Source organism: Helicoverpa armigera, chromosome 18 (assembly GCF_030705265.1).
Source record: "Helicoverpa armigera isolate CAAS_96S chromosome 18, ASM3070526v1, whole genome shotgun sequence".
Lineage (NCBI taxonomy): Eukaryota > Metazoa > Arthropoda > Insecta > Lepidoptera > Noctuidae > Helicoverpa > Helicoverpa armigera.
The window spans coordinates 3,896,374-3,919,001 of NC_087137.1; the positions used below are offsets into that span (position 1 = coordinate 3,896,374).

The 22,628-nt window shown below is 38.1% G+C and overlaps 1 protein-coding gene across 1 annotated transcript; it reads right to left on the reverse strand.

The window, feature by feature from the left end:
* Positions 1-468: 468 nt before the first annotated feature.
* On the reverse strand, positions 469-18,143 carry Runxb (Runt related B). Its single transcript, XM_049845863.2, has 5 exons — positions 17,788-18,143; positions 17,357-17,573; positions 8,158-8,355; positions 1,430-1,588; positions 469-1,358 (listed from the first exon to the last, which is right to left on the reverse strand). Exons 1-5 carry the CDS (start codon positions 17,968-17,970, stop codon positions 865-867), a joined length of 1,251 nt encoding a protein of 416 aa, XP_049701820.1. The 5' UTR covers positions 17,971-18,143; the 3' UTR covers positions 469-864.
* Between the last annotated feature and the right edge of the window lie 4,485 nt (positions 18,144-22,628).

Genomic DNA, 22,628 nt, shown 5'->3' on the forward strand with positions numbered 1-22,628 from the left:
ACCAATCTTTCAAAACGAGACATGACGTAAGCAATGTAAATGTATAGAGCTTGGTGCATTAAAGTAAATATTTGATGTGCAGGAATTAATGAAATGCTCAGTAGGTAAATACACAGCGATAAAACATTTCATTTCCATACATTGATAATGCCGGGACGCAATGACCTGTGCCAAATAGCTCGCGCTGTGGTTACGACTATAATGGACACAATCCAAAACTTTTTAATCGCGCAGCTTTATAAAATATTTATTTTTGTGGGCAATGTTTTTAATAAATAATGAGTTGATGGTATAGGTGGGCATGCATGTTTTATTCTTATTAATTTTATATGACGTTTTAGATTTCATTTTAATGCAAAAATATCATGGATTTTTTTATCAGATTATCAAATTCTGGTGATTCAAAACTAAAAAGAAAACAACACAATATAAAAATTTCGATAACTTTATTTACAGATTTTGCATTATCTTATAATACAGTCAACAATTCATTAAACGTTACGATTTGAAATTCACATTCATTTCTAACGTAAAAACACCTATCGACAATAACCACTATTTTACCGTATTCTTAAGACGAGCACAATTTTTAAAGTGTCTAATGTCTCACACACAGGACGGGTTGGACGCCGAACGTGATTGTATAGAGTCAGCACACTACACGTATAACTTCCACCTATCCTCACTGAAATAAGCACATGTCACATTATATTTTAATTGAACTGAGTGTCCAATTTCAAACAAATAAGCTTCTCTTCATACCGTCCCCTAACTGACTGACTAGATTGACTAGACTCCGTGGCTAACAATGCAAGACCGACACATGAACAGTGAGATTTTCCAGTTTTCATCACTAACACTGCACTAATAAGGACGCCACACATCGACGGGCCGTCTTTCCGCCGTGATCAGCGACTTACTTCGAGTCCTCATCCCTTGCTCTGACCACTCTGGAGAAGCGGGGCGTTTTTTTCCAGTCCCAGATGTGGTTGAACTCTCGTCTTCTCTTTCTGGGCTGGAATGGTTGGAGTCTTCTTGGGGCGGAGGCGGTCTCAGCCACCAGTCGTAGCCTCCATACAGTTGGGAATATAGCCACGCGGGTGGTGTTGGGAGTAAAGGGGAATTGAGGAATAGTTGAGCTGCTAATGCGCTATGGAAAAGGGTGGAAGGAGCTGGTAGCGGCTGCATTGGTTTTCTTGACCTGGTGACCGATGTGAAGGCTCCTGGACGGTCGTCGGGCGGTGGAGAGCTCGATGCCGTGACAGAGATGTCATCGTCTTGCGGCGAGCTTGGACGCGAGTTTGCCGGACTTGTCGTGCTGTGCGCGTGCATTGTTATTGGGTTATCTGATGTTATATCTGGAAATGGAATACAAGATAAGAATCTCTTAGTCATGAAAATGGTTAGTCCAAATGCTAGTTATATTTACCAGTCTCATGTGGTGGTGGTGCTACATGCTGAGGCTGAGCATGTGGTGGTAAGACATGTGGCGTGAAGTGCGCGGGGGTAGGCAGTAAGGGAGGAGGATAGTGTCGCGCTAATGCTCCCCATTCACCACCAGGTAGACCGGCCAGCTGGTGAGCTATTCCTGGACAAATTGAAACGCCAAATTAATGATTGACCATTTATAATTTAAGGACCAGGCATAACTTAATTTCTTAGTACATAATAGGTATATTTTTTTGTGGGAAAATAAATATGATGAAGATAGGATTTTGGAATATGCACAGGAAAATAATTTGATGCACTGGAATATAATATAATTTGATGTATCTCAACATTTTTTAATTAATCTTTAACCAGTTGAGCTAAACAGCGTCGCTACGCCTAGTTTGCACCCTACAACTGCTCAAAATTCAATCAACAGAACAATAGCATTTAGAGTTATCGCGTGAAACGCTCCACTAACGCTAACGCGCTACTTAACGCACTCATCAGAATATTTAAATAATGAGTGAGACGCGCCCCCCTCGCGGCTTGTACACTTCGCGCCTTATCTCCGCCGACACTCCTCAATTGTTGCCGACTTCGTCCCGATTGCTCATATTGTGGAAACTCAGCTTCAAGTTTGCTTTAAAACCTCTCTGAATCTATTTAGTGTTTTGGTAAACAAATGCTCTATCTAGTAAGGCCAGAGTTTGAGTTAAGTACAAGAATCTCCAAAAGGACACTCATTACTTTTAGGTGCATGTTGTGATGTAGAAATTCCCACAACTGAAAAACCATTTTCACAACTGGTCATTTGCATACATCCCACATTTTAAATCTTTATACTTGTGTTCCGACTTCCTCTTATCCCCGTAGAAAACAATAGGTATAAAACAAAACAACACAATAATACAAATAAGGCATTATCACAAAAATCACAATCATACAAATAGGAAATGTGTTTTGGCGTCATAATTTTCAGTTGACATTTTTAAGCGCATAAATTAACAAAGTTTGCCGGCGCCGCGACCCCGTATATTCGGCTTAACCCTTTAGCACCCACCTTGGGTAATTCCCACCCCGAGCCAACCCAACCCTTTCAGCAATAGAATAAATTACAGGCCGTTTTATGTCGCAGATACCGACGGTACGAAAATGTAAAACACATTATTTTGAATCCGACCGCTTAGCCTTTATAGGTGTAGTGCTTTATGAGTTCGTTGCAATTAGACAAGAGCTGCTTTTTAGGATTAAGCCGGGCTTAATCTTGCCTCTGAGCGCCTCACGGCTTTTAGGATAATGATTTGAGATATCGAATCGCGGGTAACGGGTTAAGTGGACTATTATCTGCCGAAGGGTCCTAAAGTTCCATCCTAAAGTTTTGAGCTGATTGAAACATAATCTGTCATGATGACCTCTCAAGTAGGACCTTTATCTTACACCTCTTTTTCATTTTCATAATTGGGTTGTAATCGTATAGCATTACATGGTTACGATATGGTATCTTAAAGATAAAATCGCGTGGTCTTTGAAAGAGAAATTTAAAGAGTATTTAATAAGTGCAGTAAGTGGACGCAAGGCGAGTAGCCGGGCACTCGGTATTCAAAGCTTTCTTCCAACTAAGAGCATCCGTAGCTCAGACAATATCCGCATCGCTCTCCTAGCGCAAAAAATAACATTGAAGCTCAAGATTACTCGCTGGCTCGCGAACTCGGATTATTCTTCACAGACTAAAAGAAAGCTTGCGGAATAGACCTGCCATTGTTGAGTAAAAGCTTTTCTATACATTATGGTGCTTACTTTCACTGCAATGCGTAAATACTCATTTTATCATTATTCATAAAAGTTCAATAACTTCGTAGGTACGTATTTTCATATCCTTTGTGAATTATTCTGAAAACAATATTGTAATCAAATTGGTCACAGCTCACATATTGATTTACCGCAGCCAAATAACTTGCTACCTACGTTAAAATAAAACGCTTTTCCGCGACATGAAAAATGGCCCAGCATTGTTTCATTATGTATTCTCTGTTGAAAGATTCAAAAGAAAGGGCAGTCCTAGACGATTTGCATTCGTTAAAAAATTTGGAATTCCTTGTTGTGTGCACGATGCGTATTTGTTCTTTAGCGCGCCTAACAAGTCTTGATCCTGCTATACAATAAATTGTTTGATAACTATCATTCTTTTTTACTATTATTAAATAACGTGTTCCTAAGGTTTAGAAGAACATATGTTGATTTGATAATGGTAAATTAATGGTTGCTATCTCTATGGTCCTTTCTAATTTTCTAGCGGACTAATACATTCAGTCATTTCCAACTTTTGCGCTTAGAACACATTTACCGATTCACTTTCTTATTTATACGAGAGTTATAAAGCATTTGGACAAAGCACGTTCACAATTTATCGTAGTAGTAGAAAAACACAAAATATCAAGACTGCGAGGGCACGATACTAGTGTATTGGCCGCATCTGAAGTCGTGCCAGTCCGCTACATTGCCCCGGACTCCGGACGAAGGGGTTTTTTCTTCGACTTTGAAAAATCGCGCCGCGCCGCGAGAGGGTTGAACCCAAACATTTTAATGCCATTTGCTAGATTGCGTCTTGCATTTTTCCTGCCTCCGCCCGATACTACAGCGCTAATCCGCGAAGACGACCGGGATTACACGGATAAAAGTATTTACGTTTTTAGTGTGATTCCGATGTGCCGGGATTAGGGCGGAATTTTTTAACGACTCTTTGAGACCCTCGGTGATTAGAGAAAGGGTTGGAAGCACTTTCTAGTAATTATTTTACATTTCTTCGAACATCATTTATAGAACACTTAGTTGAGTGACTTCCCTTTTCTTTTGTGTTGTAACAACTTCTATTCAAATGACTTTCTCAATGTGGGTAATATCGCCTTTGTGAGCTTATAGTTTAAAGAAGATACTTATGTGTAGCGTACATTGATAGCTTAGTGAGATTACGGTAAGATGCAGAGCATAAGGTGTGTTGATATTTAATTATTTCTCTCTGAAACAAACAACTTAAATTAATTTTCGCGAACGTTTCTCTGTCACGTGTCTACCCAAAAGTTTCACTACTTTGCTTCATAAGATGATGAGCAACATATATCTATTAAGTCTCAAGACTTCAAAGGATATTCATCTCTATTCGAGGTGTTTTGGGGTTGGGAATAATATTAATTTAAAATTGTAGATTATCTACCTGTAAAATTGTTGAGTGATAAGTTAAGTACTGTTGTACATGCCGATTTTTTTATTTGAGTTGTATTTTGTCTGACAATAACCGTCTTTCATGCCTGACTCTGTCATCTTATGTTTTAGAAGAGAGTTACCTCTTATATAATTGAAATGTTAAGGAATTAGTTCCAGCTTTGGTAGGAACCGGTGGCGGTGCCGGTGATGCATAACTCTGTCTAGGAGCAGGTTGCTCCACATCGTAACTTATGACACCATAAGCTTCTAGTTAGTGCTAAGGGCTGACGTCACAGCCGGGAGTTAGCAAGACGGATGCCCTCCGTACATCATAAGGTTAATAAGAGGGCTCGTGAACTAACGACGCCGCTTTGTCAACGCGCCTTAACCCGCCGACGCCATCTTGGCTGCCATGTTGGATTTCAATCTGCTTAGCGTTTAATGAATTTGCGTCTATTGATTTTGTTTAACCCCTTTTTGTTTTGCTTAATTAACCTTTCGGTGTAGAAAAGTAGCTGTGACAAGGGAGTAAACGGTTAAAGGTTGCTTGGGTTATCTGATAGATACGATTAATTAACTATTCTTCTGTTACTTTGACCCCATTTTGTGTTCAGAAGTTTGTAATTTTTAACCTTTAGCAACACTGTATACGAACACATTAATCATCCTCACAAGAATCATCCTTAATTCATAACAACCACGCCGCCATTAAACACTGAGCAATACGTCATGTCAATAAAAATGACGTCACATTTAGAGTTAATCGCGCGCGAGTAATCATCATACGAATCCATTTGAAACCGTTTAAAATGTACAGTGAAAGCGCGAATCACGTCATACAAAAGGCTGTATGAGGTGGGTGGGACATTTAAAATTTACAAATGCGTAATTATGCACCCGCATTGTCGCGAGCACTGAAGGGTTATGTGGCCCCCGTTTCTTCCCCCCGGCCCTCACAATCCCGGGCTTCCGGGCCTAATGCTATATTTAATTTTCTCTAAGACTCCCTCATTAATAATGCGAAGGCTGCGACTTTAAGTGGCGCTCACACGGCGACGTGAGATACACAGATGTACGAAAATGGATCGCGACTGGATGTCTGGACCAATTAGGAATGTCGACCGACTTTTCCTGCTACGCTTCGACTGTTGTTTGCAGTATATTTAGACATACATTAGTAAGTTATCCTGATTTAAGTTTTTGGAATTCAATATGCTGTTTGGCATGGAGTGGAGTTGAACGTTAAATAGTTTCTACAAAACTATTTTACACATTATTTTTTGGAAATTAGTGCATCTACCAAAGTAATCAACCAAGTGTTAGCAATTCGTTCAGCAAAACATACAATATAACCTAGATAAAAGCATAGCTCTCCAAAATAGCGCGGAAAACTAGCACTAACAAGAGCTCGAGTGTCGCTTCCATATTTCAATATTTCTGTTGCAATTTTGCGTCTATAAGAGGCAAGCGCGAACGTGAGTGTAGATAATTTATCATGATTTCACAAGGGTTATTGGTGCCGCTAAGAGGGCAGTAGAGACTTGCCTCCGCTCGTCAGAACAGCCGCGAAGCCTGGAATTTACATATTGAAGTGCGCTAAATTGTTTCTAAAGAGAAACAAAGTCAACGACCTCCGATGAAAGAAGCTCTTGAAGTAATCTTGTAATGTGTGTGTGCGCGGCTTAATGAGAATCTGGAGAGACTAGTGCTCTTCATCCTTAAGTTACCTATTCTGAGTTACCTAAGTCAAAGTAGGAATTAAAGACATGAAGCTTGCTTTCTACGTTAAAATATGTTAGGCACATACATATTTGAAAATGCGCAGGTAGGTTATGTTGTAGAAGTTAAAGTCAAGGCTGACTGAGGGATTATTCGAAAGAATATTAACCGCGACTCTAGACTATAAAGGTTAGGATATAGTCAGTAAGAAATCTTATCTTTTGATAAGACTATGACTAACCCACATAATTTATGACGACAATATTGTATCATTAATAAAATATGTGAAAGTTTTTTCAAGACTGTAATAAGGTATCAGGTTAACTCAACTTTCTAAGAATACATAACGAATTAAAAGCCAATCCCTCATTAGAGATTCGATATAAAATCGTAAGTAAATTAGCATGCATTAATTCGGGTGTCTTGGCACGCGCCGTGTCGTACCTACGTGCTGTGTAATTGAGTTACAGCCCTTTGACACCCGACGTAACGAGGTTTGCGACACTTGCGTACTAGAGAGCGTAGTACGCCGCCTACTACTGAGTTAAGGTGACTTGTGACGGTAATGTAAGATGCGCGATAATCTTTTGTTGTGCTGACAGAAATGTAGGAAAGAATGCCTGACTTTTTGATGTATAAATAAGTTAGTATATTTTCCGCCTTGAAGTACATCACTGAACAAAATGTATTTCGTAATCATTTTGGTTTCCAATAGCTGGATAGACAGAGATTGGTCTTAAGTTTTGGATTCATAATTCAAATAACGATTATCCAAATTTGCTGTCAACAAAAAAGTAGGAAAACAGAATCTAATTGTTCTGGCTGTTCTTAATAATGTGGCACACAATTACAACGGTGTTTATTAGGTGCAACTGAAGGCAAGGGCGCGGTGCCTAGCGACGGCGACACCCTGCTAAGCGGGGCGTCGCGACGCGTCTCACGATATTGGGGAAATCTCATTCACCTGCCGCGCTTCCACTCTGCTAGAAATTCGGCTGAAGTATTTTCAATTTTTCGCCAGTATTAACTGTTGTAGATGTGAAATTTCTTTTTGTACTTACAATGAGTGATGAACATTTACATTTGAAAAGATATGGAAATGTATAGTGATAATCGAAAAGTGCTTCTTTGAAAAACTGCTTATTAAAACCGTCATCTATTCTACGGATATGATATTAAAAGCTCCCAAAGTCTTCCGTACTCCAAAATAGTGAAGGAGACAATTTAAAGTCTTTTCACAATTACCAGAAAATTATCTCCCAACTCGTCACTAACAAACTTAAGAAACTTCAAAATTGTTAATGTTTCTAGAATATTAAAACACAGCTCTTGTAGCTCGCAGGTGTCAAACTGAGGCCCCCAAATTGATAATTAATTGTCACGCAAAACTTCTCGACCGAATTAAATCCCCTTTTGAGGCACCGACGAGGAGTGACAACGGTCCCGGCTGACAATTTAATATCTTTTGGATAGAAACATCGCTATGAGACAGGGGATAGGTCAGAACTCAACTTTGAAGACGCGTCATAATGGATAGCAATAAGCGAGCGACCGTTTTATGATTATAATGTCTGAAACACGCGCTAGTTCAATATACTATAGCACTGTCTTGCTGTCATAGATACATACTTTCAGACAGATAAATTAATTCAAAGATTAGAATTGAATGTGTACATTTATCATCACCACAGTAAATGACCAGATTATCTAAAATATGCTTTTGCACGCGGACATTATAGTAGTCCTATTTCAAGAATACCTTTGAAAATAAGAAACCAACTTAGGTATATAACTTGTGTAATTTACCTGATAACTTAAAAGGTAGCGACCCCATCAGAGGGTCAGGCGGGAATCGTGGTCCGAAGTGGAAGGGATGGAAGCCATGGTGCCTGGTCTTGGACCTCGGCTCCCGAGGACCGTCCACCGTCACCTTGATGGCTTTCTGGTACGTCGCCACTTGAGGGGGGGACGTCGCCAGCATTATCGTCAGGGTAAACGATTTACCTGCAGAAAGAAAGTGGTAATGTTAATAAGAGAGAAATAAGAAGATGTGAAGAACTGTTATGAAAATTGAGTTTTGTTTGCTATATCCTAATCGGTTAATAACCACGTCACAATCAACATAAACATAGAAAAACATTAGCAGAAATTATCCTTGTGCCATCTTTATAGCTAACAGAAAATTCACGTGATTCCAAAAGGTTGTTCTTGTTCCATTACAGGGCACAGGCCTCTTCTCATGCAGAGCAGGAACGAGCGTTAATCACCAAGCTTGCTCAAGGAGATTTTACAGATTTCGGACTCAGTCATCAGTGTCCGAAACACTCTTAAAAACTACCTACCTACCTATTACTTAGAAAAGCTCATTTGGAACCAAAAATTATCTAATAAGTAGTGTTTTTATATTCTTGCACCTAATCTCCCAACCCGTCAAGAGAACCATTACCGACTACCAAAACAGAGGCCACGATCACGTTCAAAAACCATCTAGCACCAACCGTGGAATGTATAAAGAATTCGCGGCGAAGTCGTCACCCGTTCGGTTGCCGTCGGCGGGAGCGGCGGCAGCGGTTGATTTGTGGAAGCCGACGGCCGTGCAATCGTAGTCGGCGTGCCGTCACGAACGCGGGGATTACAAGAATTTACTAAGATGTTTGAATATTTCTGTGTTTGCGTATGCTGGCGTTTGTTTTGTTTTGGAATAAGGTTGTGGGGGGATATTTGGAAATAATATCTATCGGCGATTTGTAAACACGGCAACACAGTTACGGGGTTACGTACCTGTCTTCTTTATTTACATCGTCTTAAACTACCAAAATGTAAGCATGTGCTCGTTCTTTTTGCAATGAAACCGTTTGCTCTGTATCTCATTAATTTTTGTATTTATTGTAGATTTAATAAACTTATATTTAAAGGCTAGTATTGCTAATAAATTAGCACCTGTATTAGTGTTAATGGTAGTGACTGAAGTGAGTGAAGTGATAGATATTGTTGAAAAAGTTGTGTCCGTCTTAAAAAATACACCTTACACAGCTAACCCTACAAATTGTTTAAGCATAATGTTAACGCAGTACTAGTCCGTCCTATCACTTAATAAGTGCTGGGAGTCGCGACAATGACGTCATGTAACGATGCAATATCCTAAACGACGACCATTCCCGCTAACGTACCATTCGGCTATGTACGCCGCGGGTAATGAAAGCAATGTATACTTAACAATCGCGTATTTGTGTACTATATAGGGACGAAAATCGAGGAATGGTGTAGTTGAAATGCCATCGTAACATATCCACCGCAGAGCGACCACAAACACGGCGTCAAGCGTTTGAACAATCACGGACGTATCGACACACATACCGAATGGTAATTCTGGTAAAGTTCATCGGTTGACATTCTACACCCCCGCTATAATGAATGATCATAGGTGCTAATTGAATAATTGTATGTGCCACAAAATGCCCGTTGTGTTTTTCGAAACGAATTGTGGGATGATTTATGCTGGATATGTCGTAACAAAGTGGCAAACAAACAATTAAGTCCTTTGTTTCGTGTTTGACAGTATCAGCTACATAGACTTCAAAAAAAGACATCAAGTAGGTTTTTAAGTAAATAATGTAATTTGTATATTTTATCTTCGTGCATAAAAGTGGAAGCCCAACAAACAACACGTAGCCAGCAGCATTTCCACAAACAACGAAAGATTTCATATTTAGATCCCAAATGATATTCTGAATAAAAGAAACGTACCGAGATAACATTACGTGCGAAACAAAAGAGAGACTAGTATTCCCAGCGTCTGGCTTGAAGCCAAAAGCCGCGGCGGTGGTCCTCCGAGCCATGAAAACGACATAAACACCCTCCCCCCGCGGCTCAGACCCCACCGCACCCCCCTCGACCCGAAATGAGCGGCCACCCGCTTATTTTCATAAAACCCGCATAAACTCGGCAAGAACTTAAGAGAGAGACCAAGAAATTGTTTTTGTGCAAATATACGCAGAAAAGAAAAGTTTTATTGTCTCCGGGACGGAGATACGAATTACCCATTCCTACTACTTATGTAATATGGATGGAATGGAGGCACGGAATCTGCATGAGACGCGCAATTTTCTATGGTAGTACATCAGTTAGTATTCATAGAATATCAAGTTATTGCTAACTGAATGACGAAGGGTAAATAATTGCGTACTTACTTAGTTAAAGCTTATATTTTCTGCGAAGCAAGACAATATTCTATCTTTGAGACTCTTTTCTTATTATTTGACTTAAAACATGTTGAGTTTTATAGAATAACATACGATGGTAATTATTCTCCATTTTTCAAATAAATTACTTTTTTTAATTAATTTTACAACAATTCCCAATCATCAAGTTTACAAGCATCTACGTTTCAAATCTCAACATGAAAAACCCAACACAACAGCAACCTCGAGAAAGCAAAAATAAATCCATTTTTCTTAGTCCATAAATCATTTAGTTATTCATAAAAAGCCTTTCTGGCCACCCCCGGCGGCGGCGTGCTAACATATTGCACTTGCACGTGCTACACACTTTATAAACTGTGTATTGATCCCGAGAGGGGGCACTGCTTCTTCATAAAAGTATCGTGTTTAGTTCCAGTTATTGAAAACATTTGAAAGGGGTGATGCTGATTTTTTTTGTCAGATTTTACTGCGACTATTTTATTATATTGTTAGATTAAAAACTAATCATATTTAATAAGTCATAAGTTTAATTAAAATAATACCCAAACGTTTAATGAAAAAAATTTAGGCATCATAAATTGTCTGTTCAGGCGTTGCATTTTTTGTACTCACTGCGCCATCTATTGAATCAATGCTGCATTTTTATGTGGACGGTGTAAAAAGATGCGAAGAAACGTGCGGCCGGTTCGTCAGGCTAAGGTGTGCAATCTTTAATTAATGAAGATTACATAAAATTCATCTTCAAATACCAGGAGGCTGGTTATAGCTGACCATAGATTAAATCTAAAATTATTGAACCTCATAAATAACTAGCCGAAAATACGCCCGTAAAAGTGATAGCAGTTAAAATATATTCAAAATTTAAATTCGGTTCGAAATTCAAATTCGGCAATTTCCCGTTCACGTCGGATTAAAAATCAGCTTTATAACGTCATAAAGTAGGCGGGAGGAACGTTAAGATAAGAGTTCTCCGTTCGCCAGCTAAATAAAAAATGAGCCACAATGGTAATGGCAGAGAGCTCCTTTGATCTCGGTTTCATGGCTTACTGGGGATTTTCGGCTTACTTCGGCAATTTGGGTATAAAATACCTAAAGCCAACCCATACATATTAGGGACATTAGCGAATTGACTCCTCACATACACGTGTAATAGCTATAACATATCTGCATCGTAAACCCACACCACCTGTAGTTAGATTTTATACCGGTGTAGCGAACGTAATATAAAACTTCTTCCCCAACAAATAAAATAACTAATACAAGCGAGACACCGTAAAATCCAAGTTTATTGAGGCGTCTCAAAAGAACAAGAGGAAAAGTCAAAAGCGTGCACAATTAAAAACAGTCCCCCAGGAAGCACCTAGCGAACGAGCCAAGCGGTCAATATTGCGAGACGAGACCCTCAATTTTCACCACTCTCCCCAACGCTAATAACAATAATTAGGAATGAGTGGTTCAATAATTAAAAACGGAAAGAGAACAACTCCAAAAAGACGGACCAAAATTAAAAGAAACTTGTGCCGTCCCACTTTGGCCTGAAGAAAATCGTATTTGCATCCCTATTGCGCGCCTATCTCAATTTCGCTTATGATTTTTTGCACCCACTCAATATTACTTTTTTAAATTAATATAAATTTAAATGGATGTTCATCTTAAGCTCTGGTGGCAGTTAGCATTACTTTTAACGGTTATATCAATAGGCTACACGCTTATTTGGATGCAACAATTAATTTACAAGGTAAACTATTTTTGCAAGCGGTCTATTAAACTACACATAAATAAATTCCATACAGAGAAAACAGAGAAAAACATAGGAGCTCCTTACAAAACCACACTTACCCTAAATCCCCATTTAGAATATTAAAGATCCTTCTATTCAAATAACATACCCTTGAAACGCTAATTTACATCCTCAATCATCCCATAACATATAGCGGGAGGTTTTCAAAATAACAGGGTGAAATTGAAATCATTAGTTCGTAAAGGGGCAGTGCATCAAAGGGGGTTCTCGAGTTAATAAGGAAAGGTGAGGCCGGGATCTTTTTCGCCGCTCTCTATACAAAAATAATTTTCCTGGGGGGAAACAAGGTGCAGATAGGGCGCGACTGAGGCCGAGAGAGCCCATTGTGTTCTACCGACACTGTTTGGTTAACTGCACAGTGGACCTTTGTTTCAGCTCAAAGATTAGGAATGCCTATGTAGGTTTGTTTAGTTTTTGTCCAACAAAGCAAAACGTAACTTCGGTCTAGAATGGAGACAAAGGATTGTTATTTTTGATTTGAAAGCGAAAAAATTGCTACGAGCACTATTCTGTCACAAATAAATATGGAAAAATGCCAAAACATAACCACAATACAATGACTAGTATTTTAATGGCTAACTATTAGGCATCGTTCAGACCAAACGTATTGTCGGCCGCTGACTGTGAGCGTGCGTTACGCAGTTTATTGCTTTTCCATATAATATATTGAAATTGTCGTTCACACCGAACCGACTATACGCTGTTACGTCGTCTGTTGTAGCTGACTCTCAGTGGCCGATTATTTTACTACGCGACTATGCACGGCGGACGCGGATTGGCTACGCGGACGCAGTTGCCGAATAGCGCCGCTCCGCCGCGTACGCACCGCCGCGCCTCGGTACAGCACGTCGATAATTAGTGTCCCTTTTATATAAACTTAAACGTATTAAAGATAGTAACTCATCGAATGTTTTACTGTCATACGAAAATATTTCTTGAACTTATTTGGATAAAGTCTATATTCGAAATATAAAGTATGAAATTGACCAAGAAAACATCTCTTCAAATTTAAGGGATGTACCCACAATCTCTTCTTTTTATTATTTTCGTCTTCCTCTAGAGCTTCGCAAATGGCAACTATCTGAATGCGCATCATTTAATTGAAATATCAGTAAAACGTCTGATTTGAAAAAAATAAATTACGCTAGTTTTATCGTTTATAAAATACTACGAGTAACTTCAAATACTGAGCCCTTTTATGTGTAGAATAGTCAGCCGCTCAGCGTACGCATCTAGTGTGAACCTACAAGAGCCTATTCTTTTGTTCACACATGTAGCGCATCGTACGCTATAGCCTATTGTCGGCTTGGTGAGTACGCGTACTGCAGATTGAGTCGACGTTCACACTGCACTGGGGCAGACAGTGAGTATACTCACAGTCAGCGGCGGACAATACGTTTGGTGTGAACAATCCCTTAAAATGTTTTATGACGTTTATTTTAGATTCTTTTTTGGATTTCATAATTCATTTTTCGTTCAAATAGAGTAACAATAGACTATCCTACATAAATTACAAGTAAGTATTTTATTTTCGAATAATGCCTGCAAGGTCTACGAAAAAATCCAAACTACCAAAATTTTTCTAAAAAGTTTTCTACATTCTCATAAAAACTTACAGCTTGCAATATAAAATGATCAATTAAAGTACGTACGAAGGTCGGGGACAAATGAGGCTGGGGTCGTATTTTTTATCGTGCCTAGCTGAAGGTGGGGTCAATCAATCGATAAGCAGATGTCGCTCCTTGACTAGTCGCGCGGTAAATTGCCCTCTTACTACACCACTCGGGGGTATAATAAGGTAAGGTTAAATTTAAATCAGCCATCAATGGAAATTGTGCAGACGATTCTTTTAATCTCGCTGCTTAGATGTTTTGGGTACTAAAATCCAATGTTTTGGTAAGGTATGCGTAAAACTTTGCAAGGAAAAACCTAATGAATCATAAAAGAACGCATTACTTACTTATAGCTAGTTTTACTACAGTTACAGAAAATTAAAAAATGAATTATTTTACCTCGTATTATCATGTTCCTTTACAAGTAATTGGATATTACGCAAGCTTTAACATAATTGGTAACAAAGAAAAAGCTCTTACAACTTATTAATAATTCTTGTCCGATACGAATAAGGCTATCCGCTACCCGGCTGGCTGACACGGCAAACCGTGGCAAAAAAGTGGTTGGGGGCCCTCATTAAATTTTTCGCTTATTAAAAATTCCCCGCGCCCTTCCCTCCGTGTTAGATACGCAACTTTTTATCCCGGAGCGAAGCAAAAGTTATGTTCCGCAGCGATCCCCCCTTTGTCTTTTTTACCCGATAATTTGAGTGAGATTTTCTCGCAATTTAAGATAAACAAAGAGAACGCTTACCCTTAATTGGAAAGCAGAGCGTTATTCAGGAAGGAACGTGACAAATAGACACCTCTTAACTTCTTTTCCACTTTCCCGCCGCTCTGGGCTATATTGTTTTTTTTCGTGTACACGCTAGCCGAAAGCTTTTGTTTGTTTAAGGAATTTTTAATGAGGGTTATATTTGTACAACAGGGGCTAAAATCTACTTTAATTTTCAATGTGTCTATCAACTTTCGAACAATTAACTTTGACTCTGTTCAGTCTGTTGTGTCTACAATGTCTATTCTAGGATAATTTCAATTGCAGATCCTATCCTAAGCTTGGCTTCTAACATCTCAAATCTATGCTGAATTATTAATCTGATAAAGTCAATCAGTACCAAACACGTATAACCTCCGTATCATACATAACTTTGACAGATGACAGTGTTTTCCCAAAGTAAACAAGAAGTATGATATCTAATAAGACATTATACAAAACAAACAGTTTATCCCGTGTTCGCTTGTTTATCCGACATCGACACGGCAAGCTGTGACATGCATGACATATTCAGTGATATTTCGTTATTTCTTAGATGGAAGCGACCCCATCCTCCGCGTTCGTTAGCTCCCCTGCACTATTTGAATATGAGACGCGAAGCAAGTTTACAGTTCGTATGCTCCTGTTTGCGACCCTAACTTTAAGTTTGTTTCCGCTCCGTTGTTCATTTACATCGATCTCAACTGTTTACGTTAATCCTAGTTTGCATTATGCTGGAGGTAACTGGATTTCGCAATATGTAATAGGATTTTAAAGTTAAACGTGTGCCAGACTTTACGTGAAGCTTGTTTGGTTTTATAAAAACTTTAGAAATACGATTTTCCGACTTATGTATGGCTGCCTAAAATCAATTCCATTTTCTCTGAAAAAAGTTCGAACCGAGAACCGTATATTATAGCCAAATGCTTTATTATTTGTTCGTCCACGTAGTTATTATAGCCTGCATCTAACTTATGAACGCTGACTGATGCTATGCTTATCTCAAAACGGATAAAATCTTGCTGAAAGATACATAATCGTTTAAAGTAGGACATGTAGGACCCCGTACACGTAGGTATATTACCCACCGAAGCTCGAAGTTGCGTGCGCTAATAAGGGTTAAACACCAAAGTATCAGTTTAGTTGTAAAGAGATCCGCAAACGAAGTGCTACAAGTGCGCAAACGATTAAGATTATCCCACAGAAAACTTGATACTTATCCAAAGACCTCAATAAGTTGGGCATTTCTGAGGAAAAAATAAATCATTGGTGTCGATTTTCCCATAATTTTTCAAAAAATAGATAACCAATCACCATCTTATGACAACATAGCAGTTAATTATCCCCATCATTTGAATTAAAATTACTATCAGTTCGTCGTTTCAAGCAGACAAAATTAATATGTAAAGGAGCGTTTTGTGAAATGTAAAAAAATAAATAGTTTTCCCAACATCAGTTAAGAGAAAGCTCTCCCAAAACGTTACTTATACCAGATTTTGTCTCAACCATAGATTCATAACGAACAAGAACAAGCCGATCCTTAATCTTTACCCAGCTTAACAATACTAAAGCTTCCATAAGAAGTCTATATGCAAATATTATAATCCAAGACGTTATTCAGGCAAGTAATCGGCCACTAGTCGTTTGTCTGAAACACCACAAGTGTAGACGGCGCGACAACGCAGAGGCGGTTGACCGCGCAATTACACTGGCGGCACATAAAAGTACTACAACATACAATTCAAGTATATGATGTATTGGTAAATAAGATTTAAGAAGTACTTGACTTGTGTTTAAAGAGAAAGATTTTTGATGGGTATTTTTTACGGGTAGGTACGCCTACGCGTTTTTTCCAGGGTGGTCATCTATTAATATGTCATATCCAGGTTTTTCAGTAAGTGTACGTACAGATGTAGATAATACCCATTTCAAGCGATATAAATGAAATTAGTTTTTTTTGTTTATTTTTGATATTGATTAATGAAATTAGCTTTTCTCAATCTACAACAGGGACAGTTATTACATAGTGTATAGGTATGCTGTCAGAAATAAAGAAAAATCTTTATTATTTTAAAATTTTCATCTTTCTAGCTATAAAACTGCGAGCATATATGAATGTTTACGATAATGCAGACATCTACTCATAAAAAATCCCCCTCTCCCCTGAGTGAGCACTCAAAAACAAAGCCCGGGGCGCCTTGCCTTCTGAATATTTCAACAGGTCTTCGCTTTGTTGGAATATTAAGTCAATGGGGGTAATTGATCTGTAAAGGCCCTGCTACGAAAATCTATGCCATAAATCTTTAAATAGGTTAGGTGGGTATGTTCAGAGGAAGATAACCTCTTAAATTAATAACGCGGAATAATCTGCGGAAGATTTCAGGTGCTGAAAATTTTGCAAAACTTATTGAGAGTAATAATCTTTAACCAAGAAGATGGAAAGTACGCACGTGTCACATACATAACCAAATATGACTTTGAAAACAAAACTGAACTACGATCAATATAACTACCACTAAACACTGATTCTTCTTCCAATATAACTTTTAGTAACGGTCAGTCCTAGTATAAAAAAAAAAAACAAAATTCTTTCACACCCAACATTAAAGGATCCAAAATATACTCAGAAACTCACCTCTTCCGCTTCTTCCAACGAACCGAAGATCATTAAACTTGGCGACCTGGTTCTTCATAACAGCGGTGCAGTTCCTCAGCTCAGCAGAACAGTTCTCGTCGTTACCAGCTCTGACGGTGACCAGGGTGCCGTCTCCGACCTCCCCTAGAGCCACCACCTTGAACGCCACTGGCAGGGTCTTATTTGACCGCCAGTGGGGAGGTAGTACTGTGCAAACCTAGAAGGAAATATAAATTATATTACAAATAAGATAGCAAAAGAGAACTTTACATTTTTGGATTATGTTCTTGATATTTTCTTTTTCATAAATAATGATATTTCGTACTCAGCCTGCAATATAAAATATTTGACCAGTATACTGAAAGTTTTTACTGTTCGCTACTTGTAATTTGATCTAACGGGCAGAAAAAGCTATAAAGTTCCCGACTTACCACATGCGGACAACCCGTTTTCACAAGTTCCCCAGGATGATCAGCCAGCAGACCTTCCAAGGTCCTTTCCGCAAGCAACTCAGCCGTCAGCGGCTGACTCGGCAGCGAACTCCCATAGCTCGACGAAGGTGCCTCATGGCCCAGTCCATTGGTCGTGGAACTCACTTCACTCGATAAATGCATCGTCCTAACCTTAGTCCACTTATACACACTTATACATTACGTCATTAAAGTCTTGGGGATAGTTCACAAGCGTCACATGACTTGGACCGTCACGGGCTGGTTCGAGCTTGAGTTGTTAACTGACTTCTGAGTGAAATGTCTTGAGCTGGATGGTGATGGCATGTTTAGGATTGGTATCTGCAAAGAAAGAAATAACACTTTAAGTTTTTAAGGTATAACAGTTGTTGGAATAATAAAAACAATTGAAATCGATATTTCCGACGTCGCCAGTGGGTGTTACGCATCTCAGGATGATAATTAAATAAAATTTTTAGGAATAAGATCTGTGAGAATAAACCAGAAAAAAATTGTACATCAAAGCAATATAGGTGACACGTCTTATCCTCCATTCAACATGCCCAAGTTTAGTTACTGTCAAATATAATAGGTATACTCAAACTGATATAAAATCACGAGTTGCAAGAGTTAGTTGGAGCAAAAACCTTTGAACTTCGTTCAGGTTACTTATTGACAATGGTGTGTGAGGCATCAAAGTGACTTCCGCGTGGCGAAAGCACGCACAATCAGACCCAGGGTGGGGTGACAAACGAAGCGGATAGAATAAAATATTAGTATTTTTGTAACATACGAACTTTGTACTTTGCTAATATTGACTCCACGGTATTATATTACGAAGGAAATTTAAAACGGGTTGATTTTTATTGCAATATGTTGTTTGCGAGTTTGCTCACATCGATTTTGATATTAAGGGGAACTGTAGCAAACAATTTCAATATTTTGTAACATCAATTCAAAATTAAACGGATTTTGAATGAGTAAATAATCATTAATATCTGTTACAAACAATTCAGTAATTTCAATAAGCATTTCAGTTTAACATTAGGTACATGAAATAGTGCATTGCCCACAACATTCGACACAGTTGGTTTACCCCGCGCTGTATTGTGACTGCTGTCACACAATAACGTATGTATGTGTCAAGCCTTTTGATCTTACACTGAAAATATGCGCACCAGATAATAATGCATCCAAAAACTATTATATTCAGTTCATAGGAATCGCTGGAATGCCTGTAATATGAAGCTGGTGTATTATTTAGGAATATTATCATATTTTGGTTCGTGATGTTTAGCGGTTTTCATTAAAATTGTATTGGGTTTTGCACTATCTATGAGCTCAATTAATACGGTATAAATTACAGAACCAGTAGAATAAATTAATAAGCTAAGTTCACAACGGTAAAAGAACATTTTTCTACTCAAAGTATATAGAATAAATACTGCGATTTTCCGAATTTTCTTTCCATTCTAAACAAACAGAAATTATAAACTGTCAATCTTAATCCACGCTAAGTTCGACAGCGTCTGATAACGTACCGACAATAATACTTAGACGGCTCCCTACATCCCCTAGGCGTACAAATAGCCTGTTATACATTCGCGAAACACGATATGTCGATTGGGATGTTAAACTTAATTCGGGTTAGGGGTGAGCCGCCAACATGCGTTTTACTGTCTCCTGCCGTGTTCACTTTGATTCAAACGCATAAAAGTATTGTTGATGGTGCTTTGGATCTAATGGATGAGATAAGCAGGACATGTGTGGATGTGACGTCAAAAAGATTAATTTAAAATAAACTTCGCTCTAAAACTAATTGATTTCTGACATTATTATCGTATGGTTGATCATAATTTGTGAAATATTATAACGCTTTTTAAGTGTAGGACTTTGACCTAAGTCCTCTATTTACTCCTCATAAACGGAGTTCGGAGTGTTCCAATTAAAGATCGGTCTTATAACAAATTACAATCATATCAACAAAAATCACTACACAATTGTTTAACAGTAATGCTGTCATAAAAAAATAATCACCTAATATCTTTAACTAAACCTAAAGCACCTTAAATAATACGTTTAGCTTTTAAGATAAACAATCAGAATTCAATCCCGGCTTTGATTCGGCAGTAGACTTAGCTCATGAATAGCTTCGCAATAAAATCTTAGCGTAAAAACATACATAAAGGGTAAAGGTCGTAAATAATAAAGCATGTAGGATGGTGTAGGGGTTCCGTACAAGTGGATAATGCTCGTTACCCGTGCCCTTCACAAAGGAACCCGAATGGGGCAAAGATACATTACACCAACCGTTTCTGTTTCGCTGCCTCTGTTAGCATTCGGACAATATTTTTAATAAAAACCTTACGCGCCGATGGACTTGAAAACCTTTTTGTTTTATAAAATACTGTTTTGGGACCATGATTAAGTTCGGTTTTTGAATTTGAATTATGTATGGTTTTATGTGTTTTCTTTGTTATCGCTTTTAAAAACAAATGAGTGTTATGAATGAAAAAATATTGCTTTGTGCTTAGATAATAATTTACACTTTCTGGTGCACTTATCTGAAATCTTTAATCTGGTTTCATAAAGCTAAAAAGTAATCAGTAATTTTATTTATTACCAAATCGAAATTATATAAAAACAAATACCTGCTCTCAAAATTGCTAAATATCACAGGCATACACAAACCGGTGCGCTATTTTCAGAAATCTCAATAATGGCGTAGCATCTGTGCGTATAATAAAAGGCGTCAAGCCCTCCCAGTTCCAATAACATCTATTATCGGCCCAATTTTAAAGAGGAGCGAATGTGAAGGGAATCAATAGGACAGCGGGGACACAAATTCCTGAGGGTGGTCCCTGGAGGACGGTCGGACATGGATAATGATCGTTGTACGACCAGCGACGGATACAAATGGGTTAGCAAATGTAATATCCGACGGTGTCCGAACCCTCAAGGCCTCGGATATTCAAATGAACGGAAAGCCCAAGCTGTAAGACGGTAACGGACTTGAGTTTAAAGTCGGCACGCGTTTTGTGACGTGTTCGGAATTTATCTGAAACTGATTTAAGGTTCGTTAAATTAGGACAAGTCGAACTGTTATAGGCCACCTTTTTAAGCATTTTACTTTGGAACAAACTTCCCCATTGGTCTAAAGCTTGTTTGAGGAAATTTTGACACTAGTAGGTCTTTAGGTGATAAAACCATAGCTCCTACAATAAGAAAAATATTTTAAGACAGTTTCAAGAAAATATACATATTGAGTTTTCAGAATACACATAAGTAGGTATTATACGCTTCTTCATTTTATGTTCGTGCAATCGTTGTTAGTGATGGTACAACCTACACAAATAAACATACTTAAACATAACGTTTCTATGAAAACGTCTTAGGTATTTCCTATGATTCCTACTATTTCAGTAAATGCTACACCTGTTTATTATGTTTGAATTAAATTCACAACAGCCTAATCAATCCTAGAACGAAACATTTCAAGGGAACAACAAAAACATTTCTGAGTTTCAAATCACAAAAACTATATAAATATTGAAAGCCATAAAAACACTTTAAACACAAAATAAAAGGAGCCCTTCCCGGTGCAATATTGGTGACAATAAACAACGAAGCACAATCAAGCAGTTAAATAAGAATCGCGAGGAATGCGACGGGGTGATGTGATGTCATTTATTAAAATCCCGACGACTGAGGGTTAGGAGTCTCTGGTTACAATGCGACTCTTTGCTGCTAACACTGAGATCCTTTAATTGAAATAGACAAGCAAGCTGATTGTTTTTCTTGAATTTAGTAGTAGGTGCATTAATGTTAAGGCCCACGGTGCATCATTTGCAAGAATGAAAGCTGGACTTCAAGTCTCTATAAGGCTAGATAAGGCCTGTGTTGAAATTGAGCTCTATTAAAACTTTTGAAAAATACCTAATCTTAGAACCAATATCAACAAAGGTATATATAGAAATAGTCCGCTTTTGATTTGCTTCATATACCTGTACTGCTCTGTACTGCTAAATACATTTGCTATCAATCCTACTTAAATTAAAACCCAAGTTAAGGTACCACATAAAGGTGCTTGTTCAGCAACAATATAAATGTCAGTTTTCTTATATAAACGGGTTACTATGAATTTTCACTTCCAATTTTCAAAATGATAGTTGTTTTAAGAAAAACCGGACGTTTTTGGTGATCTTGGCCCATTTATATCATGAATGGAAACATGATTTTTAAATAAAAGCTATATACAATGTATTTACCTAAAACACAAATCGTGGGTACTAAAATTCCAAAGATGGTGAAAATGTTTGTCACCTCCTTGTAAATTATGCTGAATTTAAGGCACGTGAATTAGCTAACCCACGCACATTCTCATTTTCATTATTAATTCCAATACTTATGCATAGAGCAACCGAGCAATTTGTACAGATCAAGGTTTTGATTTGATGATTTTAATAAAAATCAAGGGACTCCCTTTCAAATTCTGTCATGGCACATCTACACCAACTAAATGGCTGTCAAGTATCTATTAATTCCTACTTTGGTCAACAGCTCAGATTCATACTTACATAGATACGTTTTTCGGTTAGGAAATTTTTGCTTAGATCCCAAAAACGATCTATGTTTTTTAAATATTCATAAGGATTTTATTATAATACATATTATGTGCACTTTTTATAAAAAAATAATATTAGGTATTTAAAAAAATGAATCAAAAAGTTCCTCATCATCGCTGCCCACCGGGAGTGTACCCAAGAGGCTGGTTGCCACGTAGGATGGCAATGCTTATTTTTTGACCAAAATAACAACCAGCC

What these genes read in the sequence shown, in the direction of transcription:
- Runxb (XM_049845863.2), bottom strand. Translation starts at nt 17,970, where the DNA reads ATGCATTTATCGAGTGAAGTGAGTTCCACGACCAATGGACTGGGCCAT. An exon ending in CGTTGGAAGAAGCGGAAGAG is followed by an intron (nt 8,356 to 17,356) that starts GTGAGTTTCTGA and finishes TTCTTTCTGCAG; the next exon opens with GTAAATCGTTTACCCTGACG. An exon ending in ACCACCACCACATGAGACTG is followed by an intron (nt 1,359 to 1,429) that starts GTAAATATAACT and finishes TTCCATTTCCAG; the next exon opens with ATATAACATCAGATAACCCA.